Below are 22231 nucleotides of genomic sequence, written 5' to 3' on the forward strand. Positions count from 1 at the left end.
ACCACCACAGAGCATCTACTAATAAAAAGCAAGACACACCACATTGAAACTCTGCTCCCGTTTAGGGATCACAATAAGTTACGAAAAATCTGCCTTATTCCCATCTCAGCATATTGTTTTTATAGGAGCAGATCTAGACACCACAAAAATGATAGTAAAGTTCCCCCAGAAAGAGTTCACGCCCTTCGACGTCGGGTCTTAATCCTTCTATGCAAGAGGAAAGTTCAAGCAAGAACAGTTCTAAAAGTGCTAGGTATCATGGCAGCAGCAGTAAACTTAAGTCCAGTAGCGTGGCTACATATAAGAATTCTTCAGTGGCTGCTATTCACTCAGTGGTCCATGCAGGAACTGTCCATGTCTCACCAAGTCATTATAACAGAATCTTGCAGGAAAGACCTTTGTTGGTGGCTTCACTCCACTCACGTGACTTTAGGGCGACCCTTTGTTCTTCCACAGCCTTCAGCCACAGTGACAACCGGCTCTTCCCAGATAGGGTGGGGGGGCATTATCAGGGAAGGATAGTCCAAGGCACTTGGTAGAATCACGAGGTCCACTTGCATATCAGTGTCCTAGAGATGAGAGTGGTGCTGTTAGCGTTGCAAGCATTCCAAGACTCTCTTCCACTAGGAACGATTGCAATACAAATGGACAATATGTAGGTCATGTAGTATATAAACAAACAAGGAGGAATCAGATCTTATCCCCTTTGCCGAGAAGACCTGAGAGTATGGCAGTGGGTGACCTCTTTCAAATGCTTTCTGACAGCCACGCACATCCTGGGGAAATCCAACGTGATAGCAGACTAACTCAGCAGGGCAATTCTCTTAAAGCTTCTATGAGAAAATTGTGTATCAGCAAATGGAAAAGATTTTCCTCCCGGGCCTTGAACAAACATATTGGCCCTTTCTCTGCACTTATATCTTCCACACTGGAGTTCTTAGCATAGCTATTTCATGACGGGGCAGTTGCAGCTACTATTCAAGTTCAATTAGCGGCAATCTCTAATTTCCATTTAGGCGAAGCAGGACCAAATGTTATGTCCCACAGATTTTGCAGAGCCTTCTTGAGGGGTACCATTCTGTTAAGACCCCCCCCCCCATTAAACCACCTCTAGCATCATGGAACCTATATTTTGTGTTATCCTGTATGATTCTTTCCCCCTTTGAGCCTGCATCATCCTGTGACATGAAATTCTTAACCAGGAAGACAATTTTCTTAATAGCTATCACTTCAGCTAGAAGAGTTTCGGAGTTACAAGCATTGTCTATCAAAGCCCCATGTATACTGTTCGAAAAGGACAGAGTGTCACTTCATACAAATCCGTCCTTTCTACCAAAAGTATGCTCAGAATGAAACGTAAACCAATCCATAGACTTACCAGTCTTCTTCCCTAATTATGACAATAAGGCAGAATATATCTAGATGTACTCAGGCATTTACGTTTTTACTTGCATAGAACAAAGGACTTTAGAAAGACTGACCAATTGTCTGTGTCCTTCTCAAACTGTAAAAAAGGTGCTCCAGTTACTAAGACCACTCTCTCCAGATGGCTGTCAGGTTGTATTACATTCACCTACAAATCCCAGAACAAACAACTTCCTGATAAAGTAAGAGGTCATTCTACCAGAGCTATTTCTACCTCTTCTGCCTTTCGAGCTAAACTGCCAATTGATACCATTTTTGCTGCAGCAACATGGGCAAGACCTCATACCTTTATTACTCATTACAAAGTTGATTTGTCCTCCAGGGACAGGGCCTCTTTTGGGTCCAATGTTCTGAAGAATATTCCCCCTTGAGTCACCTGAGAAAGATGGTGCTAGGGACGCTGTCCCATCCAGTACAAAATGAAGGTGAGATAGAACAACATCAAATAAAAAAGTTATGTACTCACCATAACATTCCATGTGTGTTGTCCATCTTGCCTTCATTCTTACATCTCACCCTCCTTTCCCCAGCCCTTAGCTCCTGGAGGACCGAGAGAATTTATTTGGTGACTAATATTTTCTGACCCTCTTCTTGGCTTGTAAAGTAGTACATTTTTATATGCTTATATTACTATACCAGCAGACAGGATCTGGGGAATTCCCTAGGGCATCACGGGATAGAGTGTAAGCCACGAGCTAAGACCTCGGGCTTTTGTAAAAGGACGAGTCAGAACCTAGGATTGGTTCCAAACCCAACCAGTACAGAATGAAGGCGAGATGGACAACAGACATAGAACGTTATGGTAAGTACATAACTTTTTTTTTTTTAATAACTAAAATAGCCTATAGTGGTATACAGGATTAGACACAAACCTGTAAAATGGTCACCCTGCTAAAGGAATTAGCAAGTTAGTAATAAAGAATATTGGAAGAACTGATGGATTCCTTCCTTGAAAAGATGGGAAAGAAGTTCAGAAAGGATGCAAATTTTGGCAGAAGTACAGAACAAGTTTTTCATTTGTGTATTTATGCAGGTACAGCAACCAACATGGGAAAGTAGAACAGCTATTAATAAAACAGACTGACAGATGGCAAAGTGACTAGCAAAGAAATAAAGCAGAAGAGGTATTCTGGAAGGCGGGTACATGGTTTGGATGAGACTTTTCCCCATCTGTTAGAAGTGTGGTGATTGGAGAACAACTGGCAGAATTGTACAGTTTTTCTTTAGTACTAAAGTTGTCTGACAAGACTTTAGTTTGGCAGCAGTGGTTTTCTTGCATTAAACTAGATCTAAGAAAGAGTTGGGCAATCTTAGCTTCACTTTCTTGAAAGTTCATTGGGAAAATCCTGTTTGCCATGCTAGTCGAAGTCCTTAGAGCTTAATTCTTTGGCTGATAATCATCAGCATAGTGTCATACAACAGAAGTCTTAACAAGTTGTTCATGTCTCTGTTGGGGTCACCACTACGAAAGGCAAGCATAAACTTGTGAATGTGTCATGTCTGGAATTCCATAAGGCTTTTGTGTTCATAGGAAATTTATAGAAAATTAGAGTTTGGATGTAAGATGCATGTGGTAAAGTGGATTAAAACTGGGTGTTTGATGGAAAACAAAGGATTTTTAGACAGTAACTGACAGAAGAGCATTTAGAAACAGTGGAGCGCCACAGATTTCAACTATGGGACCTGTCTTTTTTATTGCTTTGATATTTTACATGGAAATAGCAAGCAAATAAGCTTACGTTGGGAGGAAATATTCCCCAGAGAAGCCTGAATTAGCTTACATTGTGAGCAGATACATGGCAACCTGCATTTAATGTATTAAAAAAAAAGTGGACTTAGGAAGTTTAGGAGGGTTGTGGAATATAAACAGTCTTTGTAGGCTGTCCTTGCGCAAGAAATAGGAGGAGAAAGTTATGATTCATGCCATATGATGTGAAACAGCAGTATCAAAAGGTCTGTGAGATGCTAGAGTGCCTAACAGAAATAATTGATTACAAAGATACTGGTGTTATCCTTGCAGTGTATAAGAAACTGTTGAGATAACATTTGGAGTATGCAAATATGTATGTTTGTATGGGAAATGCTGTATAATTGTCTGATTTTTGCTCAAATTTTCTCCCAAAAAAATCAATGACTCTTGTAATCTCTTGTTTTCTTTTTATGAGTATGTTTGGTGATTGTGTTTTAAAATTGCTGAGACATCAATTATTAAGATTTTTTTTCTAATTAATTTGATTAATTTTGTTTTGACTACTAGGATGGTCTGAATGATCAGGACTGATTTTCAACAGATGCCTGGCAGAAAGCTTTCAACGTAATCACACCATAACCTATAAACTGAATTAAAAACATAGATACAGCAGTATAGGTGTTGGCACTTACTGAAAACATCACAGTAAATATATATAATATGTGTTACATTCATGGAGTACAACAATGTGCTAGAAAAGCTTACTTTTCCACCTTTTGTACCACCTTCTACAGTAGACCTAAAATATTTCTCCTGGAAGTTATTATCGGTGTTTGTCACTTCGGTCAGAAGAATTCCCGAATCAAAAGTTCTAGTCTGCTCAGACTGTGTTTGTAGCCTTTCCTCCTCGATAGTAGTTTTTTTTTTTTTTTTTTTGCCTAAAGTGGTTACAGAAATCAGTTTAAACAAGATCATTTACCTTTCTGTATTCTCCCCAAGTTATGTGAATCAAGGAATGTTCTACTGAATGGATGTTCAAAGGCAGCTCATATATTTTAACAGCTGGCAGTCTACATATGAGGATAATTAGCTATCTGTGTGCTTTCCCATGTGATGGTAGGGTCAAAAGTGACTGGGCTCTGTCTTTCCAGCTGCATCTGTTACTGTTCTGTTAAGTATGGCAGTTACACGCTTTGCCAGAAGCCCACGCGGCTAGAGCTGTGTACTTGTCCAATTTTCTTTATCAGTACTTCCATTTATGAAACCTGTCAGACAGCTTCTTGAACATAAAAATGACACAACAGCCCTAAGGCTAATAAACTAAGAAAAAACACTGAAAAATAAACTCAGAAGAAGCCATTTGAATTTTATGGCGAAAGCGCTCAGTCTGTTGGTGCTGTATTAAAGTGTTTGCTACAACTTTACTGCCTTGGTGACTCGATTTTTTTTATTTTTCAGTGCTTTTTCTTAGCTACTTGAACATGTTTGCAAAACATTGTAGACTAGACCTGATATCTAGATCTTGGTCTTTCTTTTGGGCTGCTGTTATCGAGGGTATATTTCCATAAGGAGACAAACTGTGTGAATTAGCTATGGACTACATATGTGCCTTTTTTGGATCAGATGTGAAAGATATAGCTACTTCCTGTAATACTAGGTCTTTTAGGAGAGGTTCATTAGGAGAGTAAACTAGCAGTTAGCTCAGAGGATTAAAGCTATGAGTTGCTGCCTGTACCGGGGACTGAATCCCTGAGCCTCTTTTTGTCTGAGCAAGTCATTTAACCAGACAATAGTCTGAGACAATTTGGAAATTGGGCTAGGCTCCTTAATGGTCTCTTGGGCAGCGTGATTAGTAACTACTTATAAACATGTAAATAACCCTCCCTGTTGCCCCTGTTCTTGTTGTAAGTATTCATGTGTCTGCCTTTTGCATAATATTTTGCTAACATGATGCCAGTTTTGATGCTTGAGAATTGGGGGTAGGGGCAGTGAGGAACACTGCAGTATGGGTAAGAGAGGAGTTAGCATAAGATAGTTTTACCATCTGAGCAGAACTGATGCCAGGCCATCAAGTCTGTGATATTATTACACAGAACCACATTTAAAAGATGGAGCATTATGGATGTGTAATTTTGAGGTATATACACACATAGCATGCTAACAATGTGAAATTGTGACAGTGCAACAGAGACTGGGCTGTGAGCAAAAATGTAGAAAGATTTGCACGTGTATATTAAGAGGTTGAACAAGGGAAGGAATGATATAGTGTACTGCTGTTTTTTGATGGAGAGTAAGTGGGATGTGTTAGTTAAACAGCAAGTACAGATGGAGAAAAGACATAGGTGGTAGCTTGAAAGGATAAGCCTAAAACTTAAATTAAGGACATACTAGTTCAAGGAGAGATGTTTGGACCATGGAGCATGAGCTTAGTCAGTGGTATAGCATCAGTTCTTGATGGGATGGATGAGGAAAGTATAGGACAATGGAAAGGGGGTGCCAGCTGCAGAAGAGCTAACTGTGATGGTGATACGGACTCAGTAGACTGGTTGTTGTTCTTTTGCCGTTTGTATACACTGTGTATGAAAGTCTCAGTCATAAGGACCAGGTACATTTTTATTATCCCTGGAATCTTCAAAGAGCCCATATTCTAACCTTATGAGCCATGATCCCTTAAAAATCAACCCCATTTGGAGAACTAAATCCTTCAGCACTTTGGAAACACTTTGAAAGAAAATTAATGTTTTTGCCTCCGTTTTTTTCATGTAATGGTGATCCCATTGCAAGGCATTCCTTCAGAGATTTCTAACAATGATGTTATTAGGCAACCTCAGAATTGCCATCACATCCCCAGCTGATAATTCTGCAGATCTGTCTCTTATGTCAGGCATATCTCACACTTGAACCTTAGTCTTATTCCCCATAAGGGTTTATGCTTCAGGCTTTCTTCTTCTTTCATTTGGTGACAGATAAACCTATAATTCACTGCCTCCTGGCATTGCAGAGTTTAAGGAAAATTCTTCACCTTGTGTCCTTTCTAACGAACCCGTCTCCATCCCTAATATGAATGTTGTAACTGCTACATTGTAACTGCTGCTGTTTGAACTGACTGATTTTAGTGAAAGATAAGTTGTTTTCCATGATACCCCTTTAGATGGCCATCATCTTTACCTGCTGCATTTTGGAACTGCAGACTCTTCCAGAAGGTGCACTATTAACCTTTCACTAGGACCAGTTATTTGTCAGGATGAATCCTTACTATTTCTCAGAATTTTTGTCTGAATGTTCTGTTAGCCAGTCCACACATTTCCTTGTATTTTTCCTAGACACTCAAAGCAGGGAGTGCAAGATCTCCATACCTTTGAGTCTCTCAAAAATGTACAGTCTGACAAAGACAGACAGACACTTCATTTCCTTTCCTCCTGAAATAAAGGGTGCATTCAGGACTAAGCAGATGCTTTCCAAGTGGTTTGCATGCTGCATCATCTTTTCAGATAAAATAATCCTAGTTACCCATTTCAAGGATCAGTTGCAGCAAGCAACCGTGACATTGACTGAATCTTGTGGTCTAACATTCCTCGGTGCTAAAAGAAAGAAGTGTTGTTTAGGTATGCTAATACACTTCATAGCTCATTTTATATTTTTGCATTATAACTTAATATGCTGCATAATTAATTGTGTAGATGATGAATGTAAAGTTTTGAATTTCTCAGAGGTACATCACAAATATGTAGAAGTTGGTAGCTGATAGTATAATGTTTGCCTAATAGCCAATGCCACATTTAAATGGCTGTACCTTAATTTGTGTGCATGTTTAATTATTCAGATGGAAACCTGATCAGCTGTACTTGAAGTGTGTGCTTTAGTTAAATATCTTACTAATGCCATTGCTATGTCAGAAGATGCCTGAAGGTAAAGGAACTTTTCTCCCCAAACCCGCCTCGGTATAAATCCACTGCCCATCAGAAAGTAAATAAGCTAGAAGTTCAGACTGCTGACCAATGCAATTAATCAGCATTACACTGGAGGAGGGGTAAACACTTTTAGCGCTTGTTTCAAGAAGGTGCTCAAGGCTGACGTGTGCACTATGGTCACTAGGTTATCACTGCACTCTTTCACCAGGTACTGTAATTTGCATATCCACTCCAGAAACAGAGCATCCTTTGAGACAACATTTTATCATGAAGTTTTCTTCTGCCTGTCAAGTTTCTTATGCCACTTTAGGCATTGTGGGGTTACTGACAGAGATTCCTCCCAAGTATTAACCTGTTGCATATGGCCTCATGAAATAAGAGGTACTAGATATGTGAGTACTCACCCTATCATTTGACCTCTGAGATGGCCCAGATTTTGCCCATCTCTTTTTTGTTGGATTCCTACTTTTACCTTGAGTTACACTGAAGTCTTTCAGTTAGGCAACCCAAGTTTGTAAATGTATATCCTTGTATTTTTTTTTGTGTATTTTTGCATGTTGAATACTATTTGAAAATGGATTAGGTATTATTGAAGATAGAGATGTGCACCCCCCCCCCTTGAGTTCTGCACACAGACACTGTGTATGACCCAAAGCGGACATACCCCATCAGTATGCAAATTCAAGAAATGTTTGAAGAAGCCACATGATTCCACAAATCAAGGGTGTACCCCATTATCAGGCACATCATAGTGACCCTCTCAAAGGTCATTTGATATGAGTACTCACATACCTGTTATTTGTGTCAGTATATGTAAAATTTCCATATTTTCTTAAAACGTACACAAATGAGGTATCTTGTGTAATGGCATATTATAATTAAGCAATAACTCACAAGTGGGTGTGGGTATGTATCAGGAGTTACCCACAGTTGGCATGGTTTGATCACGCGGACGAAACCCGAGTGATTAAACTAAGGCAGCCGTGAGTAAATCCTGATGTACCCACATCCATTTGTGGGTTATTGCTGTTATACAATAATATTTAAGATTCAATGTATAATGGCATTGTAGTGTTCTTCACGTAGTTTCCTTATTCTTCAACAGCTTCTGATGTACTGCACGCATGCGTATGGAGCTCACGTTCCCATGCATGCATGGTACATCACTGCTGTTTGAAGACAAGCAACAGAGAAAAGAGATTATATAATGACCCCTATTAATGTTCAAAAACGTGCACGCTGATTGGTCAGCGTGCACGTTGTAAATCAGTTATAGTAATGGAAAAAGGTCTGGTCGCCCGGACTTTTTCCCATTACTATAACTCTTTTTTTTACAGCAACGGAGAACGCAAGATCTCCGTTGCTTCACACTGTCTCACTATGTTAAACGAGTTTAACATAGCGAGACAGCTTTAAAAAAAGCAACGGAGATTCTCCATTGCTTTTTTTAAAGCTGTCTCGCTATGTTAAACCCATTTAACATAGCAAAACAGTTTGTAAAAAGCAACAGAGATCTTGCTTTCTCCATTGCTTTTGCCCACAGCTCTGATGTACTGCATAGGCATACGCATGCGCAGTACATCAGAACTGCCGCAGAATATCAGACAGCTGCGGAAGGGCAGCAAGGAGGCATTATACAATGCCATTATTTAAGAAAAGTAATTATTGTTTTCCTTAAATAATGTCATTGTATAATAGCAATAACCCAGTTCTGGGTGTGAGTAATGCTGGATTTACCCACGGCTGGCTTTGTTTGGCCACTCGGGCTTCGCCCTCGTGACCAAACCACACCAACCATGGTTAAATCCAACATTACCCACACCCAGGCGTGGGTTATTGCTATAATCTCCAATGCTGCTTATTTTTTTTTGGGGGGGGGGTTGAAGGGTAGCAATGGAGGAAGGAGAACCTCTGTTGCTGTTTTATGAGGTAAAAATCTGGATATTCTGCAAAAATTATAACAGTTGAGAGGTATGAGAATCTGGAGAGTTTTAAAGTAGGACAGTGCCAAAAAAAAAAAGAAAGAAAGAAAACTCTGGTACATTTCTGTGCCTTTATTTTTGATAATATACCTGATTTTTCTTCTGTTTTGCACTGTCCCTCCATAGCATATTATAGTAGAAATGAATGGCCGCTGTATAATATTTCAGTGAATAAACTTTTTTCTATTGGTATATGCTCAGTCTACAGCAGGCACACTGGTTGGTCTGTCCAATCAGTGTGCTTATTTTTGAATAGCAATGTAATAAAAAAATAATAGTAATAAAATAATGTAGAAAGTTTCATGATGTTGTGAAAAGTAAGATCATGAGAGGAAAAGATGATGAGGCTTTATAACATACATTTTGAACACTTTTTAAATATTTCATTCATTTTCATGATAAATACATTGATCTTTTGTGGGCCATTTTCACCCACAAACCAGGCCACAAGGGCAAAAATACATGCATGCAGTGTGTACAGACAGCTTTTTTTTAAAGTAGTCCGTCAGCTGACATGCTCCTGTGGGACATAAGGAAACCAGAGTTCCTGAGGGGGAAAAAACACACAGACTACACAAACTGTAACCCATGTTCAGGGCTGAAATCACTATGCTGTGATGCTTTCTGTCATGCTTAAGAATATGTACTGAACTGAATATGAGCACCATTTGTGTATGTGCATTAATAGTGGAAATGTCAAGTAACTTTAAAGTGTACATCATGCAAGATATCCCAGTCATAACAATAAAATCCCCATGATATTTTGTGCATAGCCTGTAAAAGAATAATTCATCATTCACTCTCTGAAATATCATGCAAAATTACAATAGCTGAAGGGGATTTGGCTGATACCACTTTTTTTTTTAATTCTTGAAAAACAAAAATAATGTCAAGTTTGTAATACCAAAATAATAATGCATGTCTTACATCAATGCACAGGTTACCAAATTCCAAAGGAACATTTGTTATCACTGTTTGAGAAGGCTCAGGAACCTCTTGTCCTTGATGGTATCATTGCTCAGCAAGTGAGGAAGGAGTCTCATCAGCAAGAGACATCAAAAATCACCCTTGTTGGTAAGTAGGAGACATTTAAGGCTTGCTTCTTTTACAGTATTTTTTATTTTACTGGTACTTAACTTTTCTGCTAAAGGAGCACATTTAGATGTCCAGACACCATGCAATCAACTTAGCCCAAAGTAAGTTCTGAAGTCAGGATCTGTTTATAATTTTGAATCTGAAGTATCATTTCATAGGCTGTCACCATGCTGTACCCTTGCCTTTGCTGATATCCATTTGCATATCTGAAAATAATGTTGCCCCACATTAAAGCATTGTGTTCTCCTTAATGAGTTAGCTAGTTGCAGTTAGCTAAATAAGCTTATATGAGCAAGTTCTAAAACCTGATAGTGTTGTGGATGCAGAGAAATAAGTGTATGTATGGACTTTGCTCTGACCATTTAGTTAAGTATCTGTTCAAGTTGCAGAGGTAGCTAGCTGCTCCATAGGCTCACTTGGCAAGCTTATGACCTGGTGACCTTCCAAAACCTTAATGGCCATAACCCCATGCTGATCTGTTTACATATCTATCAATCTGTACACACACACACACACACACACACACACACACACACACACAAAAAAACACCATTCTGTCGAAGAATGCATAGACGTTTATTGAACTTTGATTTACAAGCTGTATGTATAATACTACATGTATCAATATAGTGACATTGCAATATAGTTGGAATAAGAAAGTTTCACGTTATTCCTTTCTGTTATACAGTATTCAAGTAAGCATATTTACATATTGAAGATAAGATCCCTCCATTAAAATATTATTATTCTGTTATTTCTTTTTTAATGGGTTGAGGCTTAATATTTTTGATCCAATGGCTTTGACTGTGTCCCCTGTTAATTTGTTATATGTGTTTTGTGTGTGCGCCTGTCTGTCTTTTCCGTCTCTCTCTCTCTCTGTGTGTGTGTGTGTGTGTGTGTGTGTGTGTGTGTGTGTGTGTGTGTGTGTATGTATGTATGTATGTATATATATATATATATATATATATATATATATATATATATACACATATATATACAAACAATATGTGTATTTCTAGTGTTTCATAGCCATATTATATGCTGGAGCAAGATTTCTGCTGAAACATACCACCGCTCATAGGCAATTTGAGCATTTTTTTGTTATGCTCTACCTAATGTCCCTGCTCTGCATTCAGTGTGCATTGATGTCAATTCAGGCAAGCTGAGGGCAACCTGCTGGTTTATATCCCCATTACTTGCAGCAGAGATGGAGCTCCATTGCCCATTGTGGGCTGTAGCCTTTGCTGAAAAACCCATCCATCCTCCCATGATATGTGATCTAGTAATTCTCCATTCTTTCTAGTGTTTTACATAGTTTAGATATCATCTAAAATGCTTCATTAGAATGTTCCCATGTTCTTTCTTAAAAAGACTAGTCCAACTTAGTTTTCCTGTAATCATCATGTTACAAGCCAGGACCCACACAGAGCTGCCTCTTTTGTTTTGGTGCCTCTCACAGTGTCACTGCTCCATGTGATGACACTAACTATCTTGACACACTGTATAGGTGTGACAAGCTTGTGCTCTATCTCATTTGTTGAAGGGTCATAGCCATAGAAGCCACCAGGTGCAAGGAGTGGTTAGAGAGCTGGATACAAGAATCAAGAGAGGAGCCAGAGAGGATTACAAGCCACTGGATCTCCTGTAACATTCTCATTTTCCACTTCTGTCTAGCACTATAACGTAGGATTCATGCTGGAAGGTTTGCCTCCCCCCTTTTGGCTTAGCTAAAGCTGACCCACTTCTGGTCAGGAAATGTCTTCCATCTGCATTACCATTTTGGCCAAGGGAAGATTGTTCCAGAAATTGGTAACTGAATTTTCATGGAAGGTTTGCTTCTTCGATTGACTTAACCATAGCTGTTCTGCAACTGATATAAAAGCTAATTAAAACCCTCTTCTTTCCACATTGCTGTTTTGACTGGAGAAAAACAGTTATACTAGAAATTAGTAAGGGTCCATGTTAAAGTGTTTGGTATTATCTGAATCTTCCCAGCCAAGGTTCTGCTGCCAGTGCAAGAACTAGTTCAAGCCCTGTTCTGTTTGCATTACAGTTTTAGCCAGGGGAAAACTTGAAAACTTTTACAAAACCCTTTGAAATTGTCTAATCTTTCTACCATGTCTTAAATGGTTTTAATCTGCTTAAGAATCATCTTCATATTTTAGATTTTTCTGTGCTATATATAGCTGCTAAATGCTGACCATTAAATCTTACTGCCTGACTCAGCAAGTGTAGAATTTCCTAGTATGCAAAGTATTTTTGTACCTTCTGTCTCTCATTTCTAGCTCGTGTTTATTTTGTTGCTTCCATACTCTCTCCCCTCTCCTCTTCCCCTACTCTGTTTTGCCCTCTCATCTTCCTTTGCCCCTCTGGTATAATAAGAGACCCGCTGATGCCTCAACAGCTCCTTGTCAGTTCAGTCTAGTTATTTTCAGTGTTCTGTGGTGCCCTGTTGCTGTCACTCTAGACAGACTAATACAATGTATTCTGTTTAATTTAATGATAATTACACCAATGTGTTATGAACGTGATATAGCTGTTTTCTTAGCTGTATACTCTTTACTTTCTCAAGTATGACAGAACTCTGGCATTTTGTCTCTTGTTGATGTCCACTGATTGTTTGACTGTGAGACCGGGTGCTACCTGCTACTTTCCATGCTTTGTCTGCTACAGTATACTACCCTACCCCAATTCCAACCCACCACTCTTCCTTTAATTTATTTTCCTTTTAATCACCTCACTTTCACACCTCTTGCCTGTTAACCAATAACTTTCCACTGCAAGGTTTCCTCCCACTCCCTTTTATGTAAGCTAGCTATTTTGCCTGCTTGCTTTAATTCTGCTTCCCTCTCCCATGTAGAGTGTAGTCTGAATTTTACCACACCCAGTGTAGAATTCGTCAGCCTTATCAGAGTCAGCTATTACGTTTTTTTGTAGCTCATTTTATTTACTTCTGTTTGGATATTTACAACAGTCAAAAGTGAGAGATTTGACTAACTCTTCCATCCACTTTATACTTCTTTTTATTAGTTTTAACTGCCCATCTTCCTACTCTGAACTGTTACTTTTATTAAAGGTGAACAGTTTGGCCACTTCCTCATTTTAACCCTTCAGTTTCCTTTTCTCATTTTCAGTAAGCAAAAGTACAAGATTCACTTAACTCCTCCCAACCTTTCCTTACCTCTTCTTCTATGGTCAAAGGTGAGAAGTTTGACCTCTCATATTTCTCCATTTTTTAATTTCTCCAAGTAGGATTGCCAATGCCTTAACAGGAATTTACCTCATTTCTAAGTCAGGGATCAATTAAATTTCATTAAATTAGTATTAGGTTCATAGGTTAGTACTAGGCTAACTGCCCTTGCGAGCCATTTTAAGCCTAGCCAATTATCCCTTGTGAGATTCAAACCCTGCACCTTGCGTTTGTAAGGCAAACACCTTAACCATTAGGCCACCCTCCCAAAATATGCTGTGTGTCTTTGCAGCAGGATTTAGAAAAATGCTTAAATTTACAGATTTTTTGCATTGGCCGGGAATCGAACCCGGGTCAACTGCTTGAAAGGCAGCTATGCTCACCACTATACCACCAATGCTATATTACATTATTTCAGTTGTTGATGTTTTTCAAGACTGCTCTTAAGAGCACCAGCAGTTTACCCAGAATTGTCTCCTATAGTTTATATGGAGTTATCTCTATCAACAACTTATTTAAATATGCTTGATTTTTTTTTTTATTAGCTGTTTTGCTTTTGCTCCTGCTACTATTGCAACCATCTGGGTATTTTGTTTTATTTTACATTGCTGTAGATTCTACTTGAATATCTTGATATTTTTTAATTTATGTGTCTTAGTGCACAGATCACTGTAATCGCTAGGCATAGCTATTCCAATGATTAATGCTATTTTTTGCTATGTCTGGTTTCCTTAATTCTGCCTTATTCACTGTTGGTATTGGATGACAGTTTAAATACCATGTACATTTTGCTAAACTGTCTTCATGGATAAGGCATATGATTGTCAGTGATTCATTTTCTGCCTTATAATGTAACCAAGTATCTGTTTAAAAATCAGTATACATTTGTGATAATACCACCAGTGGTCCCCTTTCATTATTTTATGATTTGTCTGTGTTAATTTACCCCATTGTCCTTGAAACTGCATTATATAGTTTAGATCTACAGTTATGCAAAGATGAGGCAGTATATATGTCTGATTAAAGGGTTCCATTTGTTTAGACTAAAGTTTTAGGTAATGAGGTATCTGGCTCATACCAGCATCCCCAGAGTTCCTTTGTAAAATTATTGAAATGGTTTACCCTTTGAAGCCTTTTTTTCAGTTTTGTGATATTCTATGACTTATTTAAAACATTTTTGCTAATATGTGTTTAACCTTTTAGCTGAACCCCCATATTTGCTACACTGTTTGAAAAGACTAAGGTAATATCTTGTGTGGAACATGGTTGCAGAATTTAAAACTTTTTCACCCCCCCCCCGCATACCTTTGCTTTGACTGCTGATTGGCTAGCCCCAAAAAGGGAACTCAGCAGTCAGGTTCATAATTTCATAGTGAAGATTTCTCCAGCACTTCGAGCAGAAGCATCTCTGGGGCTTTACAGGAGCAGCAGTACACTAAGAGGTCCATTTATGGCAGATGAGTCCCCACTGGGGAACCCCTCCACACAAAAATTGTTGCCCTTTTAAATAAATATTAGTTAATTTTATTTTCTGACTAAAAGCAGTATTCCTCCTTTAAAAAAACAGACTTTTTTGTTATATCAGAAGATATGATGTTGTCATTTTCATTCATTCCTCAACTGACAGGTCTCTGATCAGACTCAGCCTCTTTCACTAGACTCACTAGCTCCTCCTTTTACCCACAATGCCCCACCATCCTGCTATACCTCAAATCTCATTTGACGCCATATTATTTGGACATGGATTTTCTGCTCTCAAGCTAAGGTTGTTAAATAGGAATCTCTATCCCCTTCTTTATGTTTTTTTTTTCTTTTTAATATCTTTTTTCCCTTCCTCCCTTTGCTTTTACCTAAGGTGTGGACTGTTGATAACATTGACATTTTCTTTTTCTTCTAGTTAGACCTGTCTACCCTTGTGAGGGTATTCTTCTAAATACCATAGTTGGTATTCTTTCTCTTTCTTTTGCTGTCTGTCTGTAGGTTACTTCTGGAATACCATAGTTGGTATTTTCTTTTCTCCTGCTCTGTCTGTAAGTAAGTAAATAAATAAATAAATAAATACATAAATAATCTCTTGTCATTCTACTTGGTTTTGATATAGCTGACAAGCCTACAGACTTTAAGAAATGCACATCCTGTGGGCATAAAATTCCTAATTCTGATGCCCACAAGGAGTGTGTTTATTGTTTTGAGTGCTTCCCATCATGAAGTTGACTGTTTCACTTGTTTAGGATTCAGATCCCTTCCTTTGAATAACAGGAGAAACAAGTTAGTGCTAAAAGGCTTATCTTCTTCCTCTTTACCAGCTGGGGCTCAAATCCCCTCCAAAAAACCTGATAAAGGGAGACATAACTCAACTCTAAAGAAGAAGGAGTCCAGGAAATGGTCACCTGTTCGTTCTACTCATCCAGCTCCTATTCCCAAATCTCCAGCTAAAGTTTCTAAGAAACCAGATCCGACATCAACCTCTGATCCTACAGCTCCTATCACCAAATCTCCTCCTATTCAGTATCCATATTTCTCCATTGAGCCAATATCTCTTCGGCTCCATTACCTCTTTAGCAAAAGACACTGAGGAAGCACTCCAGACCACCATGCACAATTTCATCCCTTAGGTCCTACTGGAGTTTATCTGAAGCAGAGGTGGCTAGAAAGATGAAGTGTCTCAGCGCTCTGATCCAGATGGGGTTATTTCCAGCTCCGGCACCCATCAGACCCATGAGCCTTCCTGTGTGTGTGTGTATATATATATGTATATATATATATATATATATATATATATATATATATATATATATATATCCTTCCCTGATCTGACCAGTTGTTTTGGAGCCCTCGGTTACAAGATCTTCCAGAATATCCTTGTCGGATCTGAAGTTAGAGCTTTCTTCCACTCGACCTTGCTCCTGAGTTGCCTAGCTCCGATCTCTTCAGAGCAGGATGATTCTTGGAGCCATAGCGTCATGGCCGGCTCCGGGGGGTGGTGTTGACTGTGAAGCTGTTGGGGCCATCTTTGCCTCACGGTGCCTTGGTGTTGGACAGCATGGCTCTGATTCTCTCCTCAAGATAAGAGTCTATGGGTATTCTGAGTTCAGTGCAAATAGTGTTGGCATCTGTGTGACCTGCTATCATTTCACCTGGACCTTCTGCTTTTGATGTAGTTGACAGGGCTTTCTCTCTACCCAGAGAGATGATGTCCTCGCCCTCTTCTAACTCCATCTTTCTTCCTCCATTGAATTTAAGCTTTGAGCCTCTCATGTCTATTCCACTGGACAGCCGCCCCTTACTAGCCTTCAAAGAGTCCTAACACAGAACTTCCCACCCACTCCCGATACTTCACCAGACCACCCCACTGATGAGGTCCCTAGGAAGAGGAAGTTGCAAAAGGAGACACCTAGATTCTCCTCAAGAATCGATCACTGAAGACACAGACTTTGATGAAGGGGAGGAGTCCCCCAGATCTACACCTTACGATGCCTACTTGGGAGAGATTCTGGAACTTTTTAAACAGACAGGAGGAGTCAGTGTTTCTGGAGGCTTTTGAGACTGGCTCAGCTACGTTTTGGGTGGTCCCTCTGGCTAATGAGTTAATAGACCGTATCTCACATTGAGCATGAAAGGAGATGGATACTAGGGAACCCATACCTAAGAGACCAGATACGTTTTTAGCTCCACCCAAACATAGAATCCACTACAGTAAGGGATTCCCTGTAGATGCCATGGTGGTGATGGCAGCCACTAAGAGAGAGCCTGCAGAACAGAGCTCATCTGTCCATCCCCATAATAGGGAGTCCAGGGCCTTTTTGGCAAGAGCATTTATGACTTGGTGACCTTTGCTGTTTGGTCGTTGAATTATTTGGCACACTTCTATAGGTTACAAAGGAGTGTGACCAGGGAGCTTTCCATATCTCTTTCAGGATCCTTGTCTTTGGAGGACCAGAAAAAAGTTTTTTCACAACTGACCACCCTTCAGTCTATTTCCAGTGCATATATGAATCTGATCGCTCATGCAGTCGAAGATACTTCTAGGGCTGTGGGTTCAGGCATTATGGTCAGGAGGCATGCCTGAGTGTGCCAGTGAGATTTTGCGGAGCCCTTCAAGTCTTCATTCATCAGTGCTTCTTTTGTTGGATCATCCTTGTTCAGCTCCCAAAGTTAAGAAACCATTCTCCAGAAGTCAGCAAGACAGAAAGACCCTGCCTGCAGTTGGGATCCATTTTTCTACCTCTCAGTGGTCCTTCTTCCAGAATCAAAGAGGTGGTAAAAAGATGTGGGCTCGCAAGTCTCAAGGAATGTTCCAGAACTCAGGAGGAGATAGTTTTTCCTGGGGCAGAGGTGGGAACTCTAAGGGAAGACACTGCCATCATGGGAGAGGTGGCCTGCAGAACCAAGGCTTCAGAGGCACCTTCTCCCATAAGCAGTACCAGCACTCCTGAAGGGATGCCTGATTGCTCTACTCTGGAAGCAGTTGAGTGGTGCTTATCTCTGTACCCAGAAGCCTGGGCATCCATTACAAAAGGCACATGAGTGCAGAAGATCATATTCAAAGGTTATTTCATATAATTTTCCCAAATTTTGCCAACAAAAATGAAAAAGTTCCCCAATCTTCCACCCAATCAGAGGGAAGTATCAGCCTTTGAAATTGTAAAGCTGCTAGAAAAAAGTCCCCCCAGACCAGCAAGGATCCGGAACTTACTCAAGATTCTTTTTTAGTGCCAAAAAAGACAGGGGATTTAAGACCAGTCTGTAGCTCAACAAACTAAACCAATATGTAAAATATTCAAAGTTCTGAATGGTCATGGTTCAGTCCATTTTGCCTCTTCTGTGAAAGATGATTGGATGTGCTCAATAGATCTTCAGGATGCGTACTATCATATCAAAATGAACAGGCACTCCAGAAAACACCTGCACTTCTGGCTGTGAGTCAGTCATTACCAGTTCAGAGCACTACCCTTTGGCCTCACCATAGCCTCCAGGGTGTTCACCAAATGCATGGTAGTGGTAGTGGCTCACCTGAGACCGCTGAGATTCAGTGTTTTTCCATACCTAGAAGACTGGCTCCTAACCACCCCATCCAGACATCTACTTATTCAAGCAAGGGATTACATGTTCCATTTATGTCATCACCTGGGCATCATGGTCAGCTACATCAAATCACATCTTACACCTATAGAGTTTGGTGTTCATAAGTGCTCATCAAGACATTATCATTCAGGTAGCCTCGCTTCTTCCAACAAGTGTTCATACCCTCAGACTACAAGTCAGGACATGATCTTTCGCTCTTACCCTCCAGCAAAGCTAGTGTTGCCAGTCTTAGGATCGATGGCAGCAGAAATTACTATTTCCATTAGCTAGATTTCATGTGCAGATCCTGCAATGGACTGCTTCAGTGCACTGGTCTGCTTTTCAGCATCCCTTGAGTACTCATGTCAAAATTTCTGAAGTTTGCAAAGAATATTTTATTATGTGGATTCATTCAGAAAAAAATTAAGACCATCCCTTTGTTCTTCCACAGCCAGTAGCCACAGTCACCATGGACGCCTCCCAGATTGGGGTGCAGGGCATTTCATGTGAAGAACAGTCCAATGTACTTGGTCACTGGAATAGGCCAATTTGCACATCAATGCCCTGGAAATGAGAGCAGTCGTACTAGTTTTCCAGGCTTTTCAATATGTTCTCCCCCAAGGATGATTGGTATACAAACAGATAATATATCTGTAGTTTGGTACAATCAACAAACAGGGGGAACCAAATCTTACCCACTGTGTTGAGAGGCTATGAGAGTGTGACAACAGGCAATGTTTTCTGTTCGTTTTCTTATGTCAACACACATATCGGGGGAACCAATGTGCCTGCAGAGAAACTAAGCAGGCCCATTTTGATGCCTTTCGAGTGGTCTGTCAATCAAAGGCTGGTGGAAAGGCTGTTCTATTAATGGGGCCAGCCATACTGCGATCTTTTTGCTTCTTCCCTCAACAACAAGTGCAGCAGGTTCTTCGCCCTGGTGCCACCACAGAGAGAGAGAGAGTCACCAAGAGATGCTGTAGTCCATGATTGGCCCTCTGGTCTCCTTTATGCTTACTCTGCATTACCACTTCTCCCCAAATTCCTACAGAACGTGTCCCAGTTGAAAAGTACAGTCCTCCTCATTGTGCCTTTTGGTTCCCCTTCCTATTGCCTCATCTTTTGCATCCACCTTGGATACTGAATCTAAAGCAGACCTTTTTTTCATCCAGCAGGGATGAAACACCCAGACATCAATGGCCTCAAGTTGACCAAATGTTTTTTTCTTTTCCAGTGATGGATAGACAGTCCAGGCTTTCCTTCCCAGTCCAGCATGTTCTTTTATCCTGTCAGATACTTTTTATTAGGAAAATTTACAAAAGTAAATGGAAAAGATTTTAAGTTTAGGTTCTTCAAAGAGACCTGGACCCCTTCTCTGTCCCAGTCTAAGTAGTTCTCAATTTTCTGGCTTCCGTTTTTAACAAAAGGGTGAGTTATTCTACTATTAAAGCTCATTTAGTGGCCTTTTCTAATTTTCATTCAGGTGAGAATCATTCCTCTTTGTCTTCTTTGAACTCGTGCAAGGCCTTCTTTAACGGTTCCTATTTTACACAGGCCCCCATTTAAAGATCCTACCCACCTTGGGATTTGACTATTTTGTTGCATGTTCTCACCCTGTCTTCTTTTAAGGTCAATCTTAGATGAAGGATTAAGTTTATATCCTGGAAAATAATTGTTCTGGTCGCTGTCACTTCTGCTAGATGAGTATCTGAACTCCATGCCCTCTCTGCTAGATCTCCACATTTGACCTTTCATAAGGATAGTGTGTCGTTACACATGAACCCATCTTTTTTTTTTTTTTTTTTTTTTTTAAACCTAAGGTGGCCTCCAAATCCAACAAAAGTCACGTCATCCATTTACCTGTGTTCTTTCTGACTGAAATTTTCAAAGGAAAATACATACTTATCTGTGTAGCACCAGAGATTTTAGGAAAACCGACCAATTATTTGTATCTTTCTCCAAGAACAAATTGGGTAAAGCAGTGTCTGAAGTGACCCTAGATAAATGGTTGATTGATTGTATATTATTTGTTTATAAAGAAAAAGTTTCTTTACTTAAGCCCTCAAAGAATATTCCATGAGGTTTGCTGCCACTTCATCTGCCTTTTGACAAGAGTGTCCATAGATGATATTTGTGTAGCTGCCACTTGGTCTAATGCTCATACCTTTATTGCTCATTACAAGTTAGACATAATTTCCAGAAATAGGGCAGCATTTGGTTCTGCTGTACTCTACAATATCCTTCCATGAGGACTGCCCAAGGTTCATCTAGCTGAGGACTCTGTTCCATCAGTTGAAGAATGAATGAAATTGACAAAATTACATAAATGTTATGTACGCAACATAATGATGCATCTGTGTTATCCATTTTCATTCTTCCTCAACATTCTCCAACCCCCTTCCTTTTCTTCCTAGTGAGACCTAAAAGATGTAATTTTGGGAACCCACCTGTTCCCTGTTTGGGCACCAGCCTTTCTGTATATCTTTATCTTGTCTTTTCATAATTATATAGTGTAGTGTATATGTTAGAGTTGGGTTAGCAAACTTGATCTGAGGTGCACCAGGATGCTGGGGCATTGTGGGTAAAAACAGGAGCTCAAGAGCTAGATCTGTGAGTCTAGTGAAAGCAGCCGAGTCAGATATGAAACTCGTCAGTTGAGGAAGAATGAAAATGGACAACACAGATGCAATGTTATGGTGAGTACATAACTTTTGATCTGATGTTGTAAATCTCCATTCATTCTTGATGAATGGGACTTGGTTCCGATCCTCGGAACCGGCTCAGCTGTTATACAGCTCGTGCCAGCCAAAAACCTCTCAAGCTAAGACTCTACCCACAATACCCCTATCCCAATTACCTCAGATCTCATTTGCCGCTGTGTCAGCAAGATGCATCAGCTGTTGCTCTAAGCTAAGTCTTTAAAAATGTTCCTTATTAAGCTATTTCCTTGCATTTCATTTTCTATAGATAAATAGATATATATTTCTATGTTATACCTTGTAATTTTTCAGTTGTGTGTGTTCGAATACCCTACCCCTTACCTCTGGTAATCTCCGTTACCATTGTTGGTAACCAGTCTCCCAACCTTCTTACCATTTGTGGTAATTCTTAGTACCATCATTGGTACTTTCCTTCCCTCTTTTCTCTTATACCTTTTGACATTTCCCACTGCCATAGTTGGTAGACCTTCCTTCTATCCTTTGTGTGCATGTGTGTTGCTGCGTTTAGCTTGTTTCCTTTATACACTGATTGTTAAAATGGCAGAAAAGCATAAAGGGACTTCTAGATTGAAATAGCGCCCAGACTGTAGAAGAAAAATGCCCAATTCTGATGGGCATCTTTCATGTGTTTATTGTCTAGGATCTCCACATCTCGATCAAAATTGTGATATCTACCAGGCCTTTAGTAACTGGGCCTTGGTCGAGCATCAGAATAAGCTCATTTTGAAGGGCTTATTAAAAACTACCTTCAGTGAACCTTTGTACAAGTCTTATCCCAAATCAGACCCGTTCAAAAAGAAGAGCCACTCAGTACCTGCATCCTCCATGGCACTGGTGGCACAAAAACATAGGGCTATGGTTCCGACTACCTCCACAGAACCAAAAGAGACGGTACCGAAACTTCAACTTAAAGAATCCTCAGCACCAACTACTGCCACTATGGTGCCTTTGCACCAGCATCAGCACCACCTTCTTTAGTTTCCAGCTCGGTGTCAACTTCCCGAACTGCCTCAACAGGCTCTGCCTACCCCCTCTGTGCTGATACCGGATCCAAATTTTTTCCCAGGACGAGGTGTTCACCTCCGATAGACCCTTTTGTGGGCCATTTGCCCAGTTCTTTTCTGGAACGATCTGAGTCCCTTCAGGATTGTCTG

The 22231-nt window shown here is 39.9% G+C and overlaps 1 protein-coding gene and 1 non-coding gene across 2 annotated transcripts in view; one reads left to right on the top strand and one right to left on the bottom strand.

Moving 5' to 3' along the window:
- The window catches only part of LOC122809249, a 193265-nt gene that overhangs the window by 158252 nt on the left and 12782 nt on the right, over window positions 1-22231 (top strand). Inside the window, exon 5 of the mRNA XM_044080575.1 lies at window positions 9948-10082. Within this exon, the coding sequence (XP_043936510.1) occupies window positions 9948-10082 (135 nt within the window). The remainder of the gene's footprint in view (window positions 1-9947; window positions 10083-22231) is intronic.
- On the bottom strand, window positions 13622-13693 carry TRNAE-UUC. Its single transcript has one exon. It is a non-coding gene; the product is annotated as a tRNA-Glu (tRNA).

Source organism: Protopterus annectens, chromosome 8.part0 (assembly GCF_019279795.1).
Source record: "Protopterus annectens isolate FY-2018-M chromosome 8.part0, PAN1.0, whole genome shotgun sequence".
NCBI classification, from domain to species: Eukaryota; Metazoa; Chordata; order Ceratodontiformes; family Protopteridae; genus Protopterus; species Protopterus annectens.